This window comes from Aptenodytes patagonicus, chromosome 7, assembly GCF_965638725.1.
Source record: "Aptenodytes patagonicus chromosome 7, bAptPat1.pri.cur, whole genome shotgun sequence".
Classification (NCBI taxonomy): domain Eukaryota; kingdom Metazoa; phylum Chordata; class Aves; order Sphenisciformes; family Spheniscidae; genus Aptenodytes; species Aptenodytes patagonicus.
Genome location: NC_134955.1, coordinates 44,001,517 through 44,015,945, shown reverse-complemented (window position 1 = coordinate 44,015,945; position 14,429 = coordinate 44,001,517). Strand labels below are relative to the sequence as shown.

The 14,429-nt window shown below is 47.8% G+C and overlaps 1 protein-coding gene across 1 annotated transcript; it reads left to right on the top strand.

Annotated features, from left to right (window-relative positions):
• The first annotated feature begins 8,137 nt into the window (after positions 1–8,137).
• CFL2 (cofilin 2) lies at positions 8,138–13,921 on the top strand. The gene is made up of 4 exons (XM_076345022.1): positions 8,138–8,239; positions 9,757–10,064; positions 10,165–10,241; positions 10,333–13,921. The coding sequence occupies exons 1-4, from the start codon at positions 8,237–8,239 to the stop codon at positions 10,443–10,445; spliced, it is 501 nt and encodes a 166-aa protein (XP_076201137.1). The 5' UTR covers positions 8,138–8,236; the 3' UTR covers positions 10,446–13,921.
• Positions 13,922–14,429: the final 508 nt, after the last annotated feature.

Sequence of the window (14,429 nt, the reverse complement as noted above, 5' to 3'; positions counted from 1 at the left end):
TTTACCCTTCCGATTCTCTCCCCCATCCCACCGGGGGGTAGTGAGCGAGCAGCCATGTGGTGCTCAGTTGCTGGCTGGGGTTAAACCACGACAGTTCTTAAATCAGACCTACAATGTCATAGAAATGCTGATCATGATTAGAAACAGTCCATTTTCCAAGGACCTTATTCCAACATGATGACATAATCCCAGTAGGAGGGGAATCATGGAGCGATGAAGGTTAGTAGCAGAATCAGGCCAAGGCTGCAAGACTTGGGATTAGTGCCCGAAATCTGTGTGCAATCTGTGTACAGTGCTGCTTTGCACTTGTCCAGCCACAGGAAAACATGGATTCCTTGTCCCACCAGGAACCCTGCCTGTCTCAGGAGGCCCACTTTTTGGGGGCTCTTCTGTAAAGAAGAGCTTAACAAAGCTGAATCGTTATATTCCTTATGTGCCAGCTAGCCCCAGCATCTTGAAGGTCTGCGTGCATCTATCCAGAAGGGAAAGAGCTTTCTGAAATCATTGCCACCTTTTCCTGGAGGTGCACCAGTTTAAATTGTGTCATCTGCTGAGATGTCTGACTGCATCCTAACTTTTGGCAGTCGTCCTCCTGCAAACCAGGCTGAAGCCATTCAAGAAATTACCCCCTCCAGCTGTCCTGCTCCTCCGCTGAGAGGAGTTGCTGCTCTGTGGCTGAACAAGTTTTCAGAAACTTAAACAAGATGAAACCACTGTTAGGAAAGTTGTAGATGTGGATTTTATTTTGGTACCACTACTGTTGTCCTTATTCATTCTTTGTGTATGTTTTATTATATTTAGGTACTAGATTTTACACACTGCGAGCAAGCGAAGAACCAACTGTTGAGCCACAGCATGGAGTAAGAAAACAGACCACATTTTATCTCCATTCTGATTTTAAAAAGAAACAAAAAATTCTGCTTCTATGCAGTGGCAAGTCTGTTGAAATCCTAGTCTAAGAGGCAGCAGAATTTGACTTCCTAAACTTAGAGGGAGAAACCTGGAGACTGCCAGGTTAAGGACTATCACTCAATTTGTAAGACATGGGAGAAAGAGCAAAAATTGCTGAATGCTGCTGAGGCACGTGCATAGCAAAAGGACATTGCAGCAGGAAGAGAGACATGGCTCGAGCGAGGCGTACGACAGCGCTGAACACCCGCTGTAGTAACAGACAACTTTCTTCTGGTGGCAAAGGCAGGGAAATTTTGCCATAAACTTGCAGAGGTTAGGGAGGGAAGAAATTGCTATTGAAGAAGCACCTCATGGGACCATCACGTTGATTAACATCCCCGCTAACCTTAGGCATCCCAGTTTTATAGCTCCGCTAGAAATTCCTGACAGAAACCAGCAAAACTATTAATGGCATCTCCTCTGTGTTACTCGTATGCGTGTCCTTGAATAGTGCCAGGAAGGAGTACGAGGCTGTTGGATTCATTTGCAGCTGTGAGTGGATGCCACGGGTTGAGGGAAAGGCGCTCAAACAGGAGCTCACAGGCGTGACTTCCCATGCGTTACCCTCCTCCGTGCAGCAGCTCCTCTGCTGCAGACAGATAGCGAGAATAACGTATTTCGAACTAAAAGCAGTGTACTTCAGCTGAAAACAAGCTAGCAGTACCAGAAAACGTTTTGGTTTTTCTTCCTACTGTTTTCCCAGCTGGCATGCTTTTAGTGTGAGAGATTTTCACTTTTAGGGGACTCTGCCATTAGCTCATTTTATAGGAAAAAGTTACATATACAAAACAAGAACACAAAGGGAATGGATTATCCAGAAGAGGTTTTTCCAGGTGACCATCTAGCAAATCACACCATTGCTTTTTGGCTGCTTGAAGAACATTTCTGGACTTTTATTTTATTAGAATAATGAAATAATAAAATCTATATCTTGTTTAGTGTTACAGCCTATTCTTCCGAAGTACTCTGGCAGCTCTTCCCCTCATCCACTTACCCAGCGTAGAGGTCAGCGATATACGCCCAGTTTTCTAAAGGTCACTTTGGCTCCCTTCTTGCCATTTCACTGTAATAAGCATTATTCTGTGATGCACAACAACTACCGGGCTCCCAGAAAATGATGCTGCTTTTTACGCTTCCTCTCTTTAGATAGGATTTACCATATTGCATCCACGTCTGCTATATAGCCAGGGTTCTGCTTCACCGCATGTACAGATATATGTGTGTCTCTGACACATCGGTAGTTGGAGGTAACAGCCAACATCAAACTCCTCGAACCTAGTGTTGTCAGAGGATGCTTATTGAGAAGGAAAGTCTGACTTTGCTGTTTGCTTGAAACAGAGGTTTCAAGAAAATAATTGTTCTGCCTGACCTACACTTCCTTCCTTAGGAGGAGGGACGGTCTGGGGTTTAGAGCAGAGATGGGGATCCAAGCCTCCCTGTCCTGCCCCTCGGCTTGCCACAGCCTTCCTGGGTGACCCCGGGCAACCCATCGAACAGGATAAATAATACTCACCAGGCAGGAATACTTCATTAATAGTTTTAATAAAGAGCTTTGAGACCTTGGAATAAAAATGCTACAAGTAGAAGTGAAAAAAAAAAATACTCTTTACCGTGGAAGCGAAAGTTGTCTGGAAAAAAAAAGTGAATAAATTGAGTAATTGATATAGTCAGTGGCTGATCTTATAAATCCCTCCTTACCTGAGGTCATGCTGTAAATTTATCTCAGCTGTGAACAAGAGGTAACAAGAAGAAAGACTTGGGAAGAAACTGCTCATGGGGAAAATGCATTTTGCAGGGCATACAGGAATTTATGAAGGCTAGCAGGGTAAATAGTAGTTACTTTTTTTAGTGCTATAAATGTGCAAACCTCTGTGAATGTCGAATACGTGCTAATTACTTAAAAGTAATTTTTATCTTCTGGTTTTCTTAATAAGGCTGAGCAAAGTTTCCCTGTATTTTAGACTTCACGGGAATTTTTTGGTTCTGTTTAGCCGCTTTTCTGCCATCAGTTTCCACATTTCTCTCATAGGAGGAATTTTTATTTCCTTTTTTATTATGTTTAAATACCATTCCTAAAATGATGTCATTACCAGACACGAGACTTTAACTAAGCCTCCCTGTCGTTGCCCACTGAGCAGCGACAGGCCCGCGGCTGCCCGGCCTTACGATCCACCGGCAGGTGTGACTTACCGGCGCGGCGCCGAGAGTCGCCGGGGGAGAGGGGGCGAGCCCGCCCGCCCCGAAAAGCAGGGGGCTGCTGCTCCCCGGGCACCCGCGCTGGCCGTGCCGGGCTCACGCTGCTGCCGCTTCCTCCTGCCTCCCTCTGCCCGCTGTCCTGGCGTACGGCCGCCGGGTGAACTCGGCCGGGGAACGCGGACGGTTGAAGAGCTTTCCAAGGCGGGGGGAAGGGTGGGCGTGTGTGTGCTTTTCTTCAGCCGCATCGCTGCACGGTCAGAAAAGCTGCTCCACTTGGCAGGGAAAGGGGCTGCTCGAACCAACCGAAGTATCGCAGCGCTCGAGCCGGCATCGCAGCTCGAGGAAATCCCCCCCCCCCCCCCGCAGCCCTATCTCCTCGCTGCAGCGGGGGGGCCGGCGGGGAGGGCTCCCGGAGCCCTGGGTGGTGGCTGGGGAAGGCGGCGGGGAAGGCAGGCGGCCCTCCCACGCCGGGGGCAGCGGCTGGCCGGCAGCACCCTCGGGGCCGCGCTGGGGCTGCCGAGCGTGGCGTGGGGCGGCGGCCTGGGCCGTGACTCAGCCGGAGGAATGTCCTGGCGCGGAGGCCGGGGCGCCCGGCGAGGGTGACGCAACGGGCCCGGCCCGCTCCCGTCTCCGCCGTGGGCAGAGGCCAGCAGGCACGGCCCGACGCCTCAGGGAGCGGCGGCCGGCACCTCGCTCCTCCTCACCCCTGCCCGAGCCATTAGGAAGCTGACTGATAGCTTGGAGCCCCAGAGGGATTTTGGGACCGCACCGGTGGAAGAGGCTGCTTAAGCCAGCTGAAGTGACCCTGCCAAGGAACGTGGAGCCGGAGGTTCCCTCAGGGGGAAAGCCAGTCTCCCGGTCCGACAGCAGGGCTTGCTGGGGATCCGTGCTCCACGCCAGCCCACGCATCCTGCCCCTCGCTGCAGGCTCTCGGGACCAGCGCACATGGGAGATGCTGCAAGTCTTGCTAACTTGCAGCAAAACCGTGCTAGGGTCCACCACTTATAGTCAGATATATTTACCGTATAATTTTTTTAAAATAAATGTATCCGCAGTGTAAGGAAAGACATAAAAACTCGGAGTTTGCCTTTCACTGGGGTTTTCTCTAATACTCTCTTACATTTCAAGAAGTTAGGTTTTATCCGTCATTCTTTGCACTCCCACCGAAAATACAGAATCGTTGGAGGGAAGCTGGACATTTTCCAGAGGTATGCAGGAGAGCAAAGGGGGAAAGGAAGTGCCCTGAGCAACAGGTCTCATCAAATGCAGTTTCCTATGGATTTCTCTCTTGACTGATCGATTTTTTTAACTGAACGGTATTAAGACTTTCTGTTATTTCAGTGCACGCCTGCGCAAGTTCCTCTGCTTTCCCTTTGTAGTCCTCTTCCTGAAGGTAATCTGGCTACACCATAAGAGATCTGATGTCTCCTAGCAGAAACCAACAAGTTCCTGAGTTGAACTGCTAGACATACAGCCCCACTTTCTTCTATCTCGAATTATTTTATGAAACTTGATTACTTAATTACAGATCTTAATTACTTTTGTGACCTCTATCCTTCTGCCAGATTTAACTCAAATAAGCTAACAAGTTAAAAAGTCACTGGGACAAGGACTAGTCCAAGTGAGAGAGGGGATGCCCGAGGAGGCCAAGCAAAAGCCTTGCTTCCATGGGAAATGAGGCTGAAATGGTAATGTTGAGTTTAGTAACGTTGACAAAGAGGATGTACAGGATACAAAAAGAAAGGACTCTGATTTCAGAGAGCTTCAATGCACAAGGCAACTTAGTCCATTACAATCGCCTCGCGCTAATGAGCATCCAGGAGTTGAATCCAAATGAACAGTGCCTTCTGCTTCACGGTGAGTCATTTCTTCCATCCACGGAGGGTGAGGCGAGGCTTGGAGGGCTTCCTCAGAGGCATGTGCTCCGCATAGGGTATCATTCACAAAGCTTTTAGTGCTGCTGCTGCTGCTGGGCTCTCTGAATCATAGGGCTATTTCGGTGGTGCCTGGTGGGATGCAGGTCTTGTGGCACAAGGGTAGTGAAACTCGATGCTTCCTGAGTGCAGCAAGATGCCAAGGTGGGGAACCAGCTTTGTCTGAGCGCGCTCCAGCAATCAGATTTGCTTGGTCATTATTGCTTTTGGCTGGATACTGGCCATTTCTGTGGCCTCCAAGGTCACCACTGGGCTCTATCACAAGCTCCTTCCCTGATCGCTGCGGTCACTGCGAGTCCATCATTCATTATCTTGAAAATGAGAAGCCCCTTTCTGTTTACCTGTGACCTGTTTTTCACCCCTGAGAAATGCTCTCTGATTCTGGTAAACTCATTTCTTTCTCAGAGATTTCTATAAAGTCACAAAATTCTCCTTCTTCAGCCCTTGCTGCTTCTGTACTCTGACGACTGCCAGGTACTGGCCAGTGATGTGCAGCAGCAGCCCTGCGTGCCTGGGTGCCTCAGGTATGCACCTTGCGAGGTGAAGAGAATAACAAGCACTTCTGATTCATTATTCAGTTTCCATGGTAGTAAAGATGGAGGGTGAGTCATGCACAGTTTTGGAGTTGTCATCCCTGGAGCATCTACCTGGCTGTGCAACTCTGGAGCTGGTAACTCTTTCCTGGAGCATCTACCCGGCTGTGCAACTCTGGAGCTGGTAACTCTTTCCTGGAGCATCTACCCGGCTGTGCAACTCTGGAGCTGGTAACTCTTTCCTGGAGCATCTACCCGGCTGTGCAACTCTGGAGCTGGTAGCTCTTTCTCCACCTTTTGTTTTATGAGCCTGGGATGTGCAGTGCAGAGGCCCTGCGTGGGTGGCTGAGGGTGCACTGCAAGGGCACGAGATTAGGGCACTCACACACAGCAGTTTCATGGTATTTTACAAGCGTTAGAAGAAGGCTGCTGAGCCCACGGCAGTGACTGTGGTCACTGGTGGATGTACTGCACATGTGCACGGCTACATCTACTTACAAAGGGGAAGGAACCCCCATGGTGCTATTTGACACAGTGGCCTCCCAACATTGTGTATGGCTGCAAGGATGCAGACCTCCGTTTGGGACACTGAGAAGGGCATGTGTCACACACAGCATGCCATGACATGCTGCAGTGTCATGAAGGCTGTTTTGGGATACATTAAACCATCCTGACGATGAGGATCTGAAACCCCTTAAGTCCACCCCAGTCCACCAAGCTGTGCAAGAGCAGCAGATGCCCAGAAACAAGGCTGTCAAGACATTCGCATGGACTTACGTTGGTTTAAGCCAACCATAAAACTGTGTCTTGAGAGTTAGCCATTTTAGGATTTGTGCTATTAATTCCCATTACAAATTTTCACCTATCCTAACTAATTACTTGTTTGATCAAAAAGCAGCATGTATTGTATTTGAAAACTGAATTAGGTAATGGCTGACTCTTTAAATGCAATTATGCAATGAAGGTGCTCCTTCCTGGGTCCCACACTGCTGGCACTGAACAGGCAGTAAATGAGTGGCCATCAGCTGGAAAAAATGTTGAGTCTAACAGACTTGCTGTTTTCAGCTGAGTGGTGGTGGGGATTCCTGAATGCGTGGCTGTAAGGAGCTGCGGGGTAACATAGCTCCAGGTCAGTGATTTCAAGGCTTGATGGGTCAAATTTTGAATCTTCGTGAATGCAATTCAGTCTTGAATTCTGCATACAGAGAGGGCAGGATGCAACTCAAAAAGGCGATTGGAAACATAGTGGCTCATCTGGTCAACATAGCAGTGTATAGTAATGGAGAAAGGGGAAAAAGTCCCAGATACCTCACGCAGTGCAGTATGAATGTATGTATACATACACGTATACATACATGCACGCTGACAAACACTAGTTTGCTGGTTTTCAACCAAAGTACTATTAGCAATTCAGGTGTTTTGGGGAGAGACGGCTGACTGACCACAACACAGGCTGGCTGCTCATACATACTGCTGGTCAAGATCCTGCATGTATAGGATCTCTTGGCTTTCAGACACATGAGTTTGGGGAGCAGAGAGCCGCATGGTACTGACAATCCTCTTCTCCACTTGGATGGGCTAGAGATAAAATGCTGTTTGCTGTCCTGAAGTCCCGTCCAGCTCAGTATGGACAAGTGAAACACTCTCGGGTTATCCTTCCTTGTTTTCCTGTAAGTCATCTTCCTATCTTTTAATGCTGCTCCTTCCACCTTACATGTTGTGAGTCACCCCATCATCTGAGCAGCTCTTTCAATGACAAAGAAGGTGCTGTCTCTGCGCCAGGCCCCCCGGCCTTTCCCTGCAGAGACCACCGGCAGCCGTGGCAGCAGTACAGCTCCCGTTCAAGGGGGCACAAGGAGTCATGGCACGCAGCAACGACAAAATGCCGCCTATGCTGGCTTGTCAGGCGCGTGCAGCCAGCCAGCCAGCGTCTGGCCGTGAAGGCTGAACAGGGGTGCGATGCCAAAATCGTGACTTTAGAGCAGTAGAAAGCACCTCGTCAAAGGGAGCAGCACTGGGCAGGAGGTGCGGGACGGGGCAGGGCAGGGAGCAGCCGCGCTCCGGCTAGTCGTGGCTGGCTCCAGAATGAGCCGTGCCGCCATCGTGCCCCCACCTGACGCGACTACCGGCTGCTTGTGCTCCACGACAGGCCGAGGGGCTGCATCGGCCCCTCAACGGCCAGCGACCCGCCGGGGTAGGCCCGGGGCCGGCCAAGGGGGGACGCCGGGGGCTGCGAGGCCGAGGCGGCCGCCCGGTCGCTGCCAGTCGCACCCGCGGGGCAGCGGCGGCGCCTCACGGCGCCGCGCCGGCGGTCGGGCCCCGCCGCCGGGCGGCGGAAGAGCGTCCGGGCCCCGCCGCCTGCAGGCCCAGCCCGGCCCTGCCCTGCCCTGCCCTGTCCTGTCCTGCCCCGCGGGGGGCGGCCCGGCGCGGCGCGGCCCGGCCCGGCCCGGCGGCACGTGGTGGCGGCGCGGCCCATGTGACCGGCCCTCCCCGGCCGCCGCAGCTCATCCCCCGCCCGGCCTGAGTCCCCGCCCGCCTCGCCCCCAGCGCAGCGCAGCGCAGCGCTCTCCTGCGTGCAGCAGCCCCGCACCGCAGGCAGCCGCCGCCCCGGGACCCGGCGCCATGGTAAGGGCGGCGCGGCGCGGCCGAGCGGGGAGGGCGGCGGGGGAGGCCCGCGGCGGCGGTGGCAGGGGCAGCGCGGCCCGGCGGGGCGCGGGGCTGAGCTGAGCAGGCCCGGCGCGGCGCGGCCCGGCCCCGCGGCCTCTGGCGGCCATTTTAGTCTAATTTTAGCCGGGTGCGGGGTAAAGGGGCGGTGGGAGCGGCCGCGGGGCAGGAGCGGGCGGCGGGGCGGACCGCGGCGGGGCCGGGGGCCGGCGGTTGGGGCCGGGCGGCGCGGCGCGGCGCAGCGCTCCCTGCGGCATCGCCCGGGCGTGCGAGTGCCTGACTTGTGCGTGTGAGGGGCGGGGGGTCCGGCCGCCGCCGGCGGGCGCGGGGAGAGGGGCTCCCGGCGGGTCCCCCGGGGGAGCCGCTGCTGCGAGGCCCGGGCCCGAGGGGTGTCCCCGGCCGGCGGGGGAGCGGGGCGGCCGGGAGCGATCGTCTGGAAGCGCCGGTGCCGCTAGGGCCGGAGCGAGGGTGGCCGAGAGCGGGGCTGGAGGACGCGGGGCGGCGGGACGCCCGTTCCCCGGAGGCGAACGCCGTCCCCGCGAACAAAGCAGGGAAAGGGGGCAGGCGGGCTCCCTCGGGGACAAAGCCGGCGGCTCCCAGCGAGCCGTGCACCTGCCTTCCCCAAACAGCCTGCTCTGGCAGCGCCCGCCTCTTCAGATGTAATTGTTGGACCGAGAGCAAGGGCGCTGCAGATGGGTTTAGCTCGCTCGCTCGCAAAGGGGTTTGCTAAATTATTTTCTTTTTGCCGTGAGCTCCCCCCTTGCCTTGTCAGTGGTTTTTTTCTTGCTGTTTGAGGCTTGGGTTTTGAACGGCTTGCGAGCCTTATGGGGAGCTGTACCCATTGTAACTGGTATTTTTGTATGAAGGAAGAGCGATCAAGTAATAGTCGTGCAGCAGTACAAAGTAAAATTCAGGAGTTTTTAAAGCGCGGTGTTGAAGCTGACACAATGCAGAAAACATTTCTGCTGCTTGTAGAGCCTTACATCACCCAACAAAATGAGAGTCATGACAGTGCTGGATGTGAGCTGCTGCTGTAGCGATTGTTCTGCTAAAAAAAAAAAACCCGAACAAAAAAACCACCCCCCATCCCAACCCAAAACTACAAACTCCTCTCCTATGTTCAGTTCCCCGCCCCTCCCCGCTCTCCTCCTCCCCCCAAATAAGCCAAATGCGTGATAAGGTAATGGAAAACTGTGTGAGTAGTACAGTTGTATGCCTAGTTGTATAAAACTGCTACCCAGAATCACAGCTGAAGATGCTGAGATCTGCAACAAGAGAGTACAGAATTAACACTATCTTTATATCTTCTGCTCTAATCCCGCAAAGATTACTAAATTCATAGTGTGTTCAGGTTGAGTATAGTATTTTTATTCTTACGGGGGCAGGCAGACTTCGTTATCTAGCACTGTGGGCTATCATCTTTTCTAGTGAATGTTAATTTTTGCCGTTCAAATTATTCCTTTGATCTCATTTTACAGGCTTCTGGAGTAACAGTGAATGATGAAGTCATAAAGGTTTTTAATGACATGAAAGTAAGGAAATCTTCAACCCCAGAAGAGATTAAAAAAAGAAAGAAAGCCGTTCTCTTCTGCTTAAGTGATGACAAAAAACAAATAATTGTAGAGGAGTCAAAGCAGATATTGGTTGGTGACATTGGAGATACTGTGGAGGACCCCTATACAGCCTTTGTGAAGTTGCTACCTTTGAATGATTGCCGATACGCTTTGTATGACGCCACATATGAGACAAAGGAATCTAAGAAAGAAGACCTGGTATTTATATTCTGGTGTGTAAAAGCAAAGCTTGCTGTTAAAATTGAATATTCTGGAGTTAACACTGGATGACTGAATAACTGTCTTGTTGTGGTTTTCTTCTTTCCTTTAAAGGGCTCCTGAAAGTGCACCTTTAAAAAGCAAGATGATCTACGCAAGCTCTAAAGATGCCATTAAAAAGAAATTTACAGGTACAGACCTAAAAATGTTTCGCTCGTTATTTATAATGCCGTTTAGATGTTGAGGTTCTCACAAGTAAGTTGTTGTCCATCTGTCTTTCAGGTATTAAACATGAGTGGCAAGTAAATGGTTTGGATGATATTAAGGACCGTTCAACACTTGGAGAGAAACTGGGAGGCAACGTGGTAGTTTCACTTGAAGGAAAACCCTTATAAAAAGACAGACAAGTGCCATCTGGATCGAAGGAGCTTCCATTTCTGCAGCTCGTTCAATTGGAATAGTATTAGTTTCCCCATCCCTTCCCTTCTCAAAAAATAAGTCCCTTCCCTAATGCCCCTGAAGGAGGTGTCATTGTTAAGCAGTCTACCAGTGATTGCCATTAGACTGTTTAATCCTGGTAGTTTTATGTAGGATCCAAGGAATGCTTTCACGTCATACTCTTAGCCAAAACTGACGTTGCAGGCATTCCTTGCAACATGTACAATGAATGTGATAGTTAATGTGAATAGTCTAGCAGACAGCAAAGGGTAAGCTAATTGAATGCCTTGAAAGTATTGTCCACTGGTCGGATGGTAGACTCTCTACAGTATTACTTACAGTTGCACTTGATTGCAGTTCCATGAGGCTCTTGTGCATTCATACACCTCACCTGCCTTGACAAGCCTATTTTTGTGACATGGCAGCACACAACACTATGCATTTAAAGCACTTTTTTGTAATATGTTTGACCCGCCCCCCCCCCCCCCCAAAGGAATGCCAATTAAGTTGCTGTAACTGTGTCATCAAATTATTGTAGTACCTCAGTTTCATTCCTGTTACATGCATATCTTTATAAATGAAGTAGCTGTTATGATGCCTTTTGTTTTCCATTGAATGTACACTACTGAACAGGAGTAGAAGTTATCTGTTTACCATGTGAGTCTTGAAACACTAAAGTTTTGTAAAACATCAGTCATGGTGGCAATTTCTGTATTAAAAAGAGCCTTAAATGGAACATTGTTTTTTGAGATCAAAAACTGGCCACGTTGCAATAAAACTTGTGGCTTATTACAGAATGTTGCCTTGTTTTCATTGGAAAATACAGTTTTTAAGTATGTTTAATTTAAGCACATTTCAAATAACTTCCGTGGAAAGTATTGTAAAGATAAACAATCATTAATCTCATCTTAAATAATGCAAGTTTTTCATTCCTAATCATGATTTAGGAACTGCTTTACAATACTTTGTGGCTCTGTTCTGATCATTTGTAAAGGACCTGATCCTAGTTTACCATTAAAGTAAAGAAGCTACCACTACTAGAGACCATTAGTTCCATGACACGCTTGTGTCAGAAATGTAAAAATACGAAGTAATTGACCACGCAGTGTGTTTTGTACCTGAATGTTCTTAAAGTTCTACATGTCAGAGTAAAACCTTGCACGAAATCTTACAGCTCGCCGTCTTTTTTGGTAAGATGATGTGTAATGACAGTTACACGACACGCAAATATGAATCCAGTAAATAATTTTTGTTTCTTGAGTGTTGCAGTTAAGATGGACTTGGTACAAGAAATAGCCTAAATGGACCGTTCTACTTGTTAGCTTCTATGTAAATAGAACTGGAAAGTCTGTGTCGCTACCGAGGCTTGCATCGGGGACATGTTTTGGCTGGGAGCCAAATAATGCTCTCCTTATAGAGAATTTGATCTGCTCTGTGTGAGCAATCCTCCGTTAGCCAGAGCTATTTATGGCCAACACATGCTTTTGTATCTTGTCATCGTTATCCACAAATGGCAAAACTGGACATGATTCTCCTGGTATGCATAAAGGAGTGCTGTTAGGCAGCCACTCGCAGCTGAACTGTACATGCTGCTAGAAGGAATGCTCTTTATCATTACCTTATTTTAAAAAGTTGGTAGAGCAGAACTGTGGAGCTTTTAAATATGGGCCCTTTATGTTCAGTCGATAGCCCTTTTTCAACAAGGAAGCAGATAATTGTCAAAATCTTTTATCTTTTTTTTTTTTTTTAATAGTTTAAATAACCTAGTGGTACTGTGTTTAGGCTCTCTTGTCCTGTAGAACTTTAAGACACTGTTTCAGGCTTCTGGCTATCCCTATGACTTGCACACCTCATTGTGTTAGCTGTTCTATGTAGACTAAACTTTACTAGAACTTAACTAAAAAGGCATGATGACCACTGACTTACTAAGTGTATTAATAAGTCTTGGTTTTGTTCTACAAAACTCTCCTTTCAGGTACCTTTTAAGGTTGAGAAGTAACTGATGGTATGCATGTTGTCTAGATTAAAAAGAAAAAATCTTTTTATTCCTTAAAACAGTCTCTTTTTTTCTGATTATTCACGTTGTGTGCAAAGCCTGGTTTAATGTAAAGATCTACTTTGTGCTTTATGTTTGACTTGAGTTCAGTACGGTATAATGAAATGATCTTTTAACTGATTTTCACAAGGTATAAATGGTTTCTTTAGAAAAAGCCAAAACTGAAAATGTTAAATTTTAATAAACCATTTGAATTTCATTTTAGACAGTAAACTTTTTTAAGCAGTACTGTGTTTAAATTTATTGTTTGTCTCTGCTGCAAACAATCTGGAAAGATGTCTGTGGCTTCTAAGTTGAATATTAAAGGTTACTTTTTTTTTTTTTTTTAAAACTAGCTTAGGTGTATATTCACTCAGTCCAAGTAGATACAAAATTGAAGCACAAACTATTTATGTAGGATTCCTACCAAAACAAGTTTTGGATCCAAAAGGATCAGCCTGCCTTCAGTTTGTTCTTGAAATGACTGACTGATGCGAGGTCCAATTCGGATGGCTTGCTTTTAAAAAAATAAAAAACCCCCAATGAAGTGCTACAGAACTGTTACTGTTTGAATTATAAAACAAATGAGAGACAGCTGGCATCTGTTCCAAAATGGTTTGTCAGCTGTTGTTTTCTGTCATTATGCAAAACGGCAAGGGCCTCATTGTGATCGAGAAGTGGAGGCAAATCCTCTCAAGTTGAATATCTTCTGTGTATCTCCGTGTAGACGTGACTTTTGGGTATCTTGGCTTCAGTTATTTTATTGATAAAGAAGTGTTAAATAAATTTTTCAGTAGAGTAGCTTGTGCAGAAAGGGCATTTTTCTTCTAAAAAAAAGACTTCAAAACCAGCAGTTGTTTTGTTTGATTTGGTAAATCCTGGAAGAGGTATAGACATACGGGTTTGATTTCTCCGAAAAGAGAAATCGGTCGAAGACTAGTGTGAGTAGGTGAGGTTTATGCTTGTGGCGATTTTAGAAATGCAAAGCTTAAATTTATATGGACTTGAGTGTAAGAATCACTCCCAGTCAGATCACGAAATGGATTTTGAGTATGTTCAGTTAAAACCCAAAGTGTTTCTCTAAGTGGAAGAGTCTTTTCCTGCTGTGCCGTTCCCTCAGAACGAGTGATGGAATACAGCAATTGCCACAATTTGTTAATAAGCTTTACTTTCTTATGCCAATTCCAGTATAAACCAAATTTTCATGTCTGCCTATTTTTTATAAACTTCTGTAAGTTCCCCTTAGTTTGTGGTGGCGAGTTAATGATTGTAGAGTGAAAACACAGCACTAACGGTGGATGAAAGATCATCAATGTAGCACCTGTCTATAAGTACTGAATTTCTTTGAAATATTTCTGATTTTGAAAACCTGGTATAAATAAAATTAATTTAAATGTCTTCAGATGTTGAGTATGTTTGTGTGCTAGGCAGCACTTACACTAATCGCTTTGCTGTTGTCTTTGGATTGGGAGAAGCCCAGACGCTGTGAAAGGAGAGATCGTGGAGTAAATGCGTGGAATATGGGCATTTTTGTAATGGGTTTCACCTACAGCCCATTCAGTTCAGTACCCAGCTGTAGCAAAAGCCAGCACCGGTGGCTCGGGAGATAGGTGTAAAGAAGTTTTTAGTGGGTGGGTGCTGGATAACCTTTTTCTTGTGCTGGGTCCCAGCTCATACGTTCAGAAAATCAGATGTTTTTTTTAAAAAGGTAGCAAAAAGTGTGTTTACACTGACAAGTCATTTTTAATACTGGGAAGAAATCGAGCTGATGCGGTGTGAAAAAGGTGACTCCATGAAGGATGATCAAAAGATTATCCTTTTGGTATCAGTGGTATCTCTCCTGTTAATGTAAAATTTCTTGGATCTAGGAACAGCTTAACTGGAAGAGAGTTAATTTTGTAAACAA

Excerpts from the sequence above, each read along its gene's own strand:
- CFL2 (XM_076345022.1), top strand. Across the intron at positions 10,065-10,164 it reads GACCTGGTATTTATATTCTG|GGCTCCTGAAAGTGCACCTT; the intron begins GTGTGTAAAAGC and ends TTTCCTTTAAAG. Across the intron at positions 10,242-10,332 it reads CATTAAAAAGAAATTTACAG|GTATTAAACATGAGTGGCAA; the intron begins GTACAGACCTAA and ends TCTGTCTTTCAG.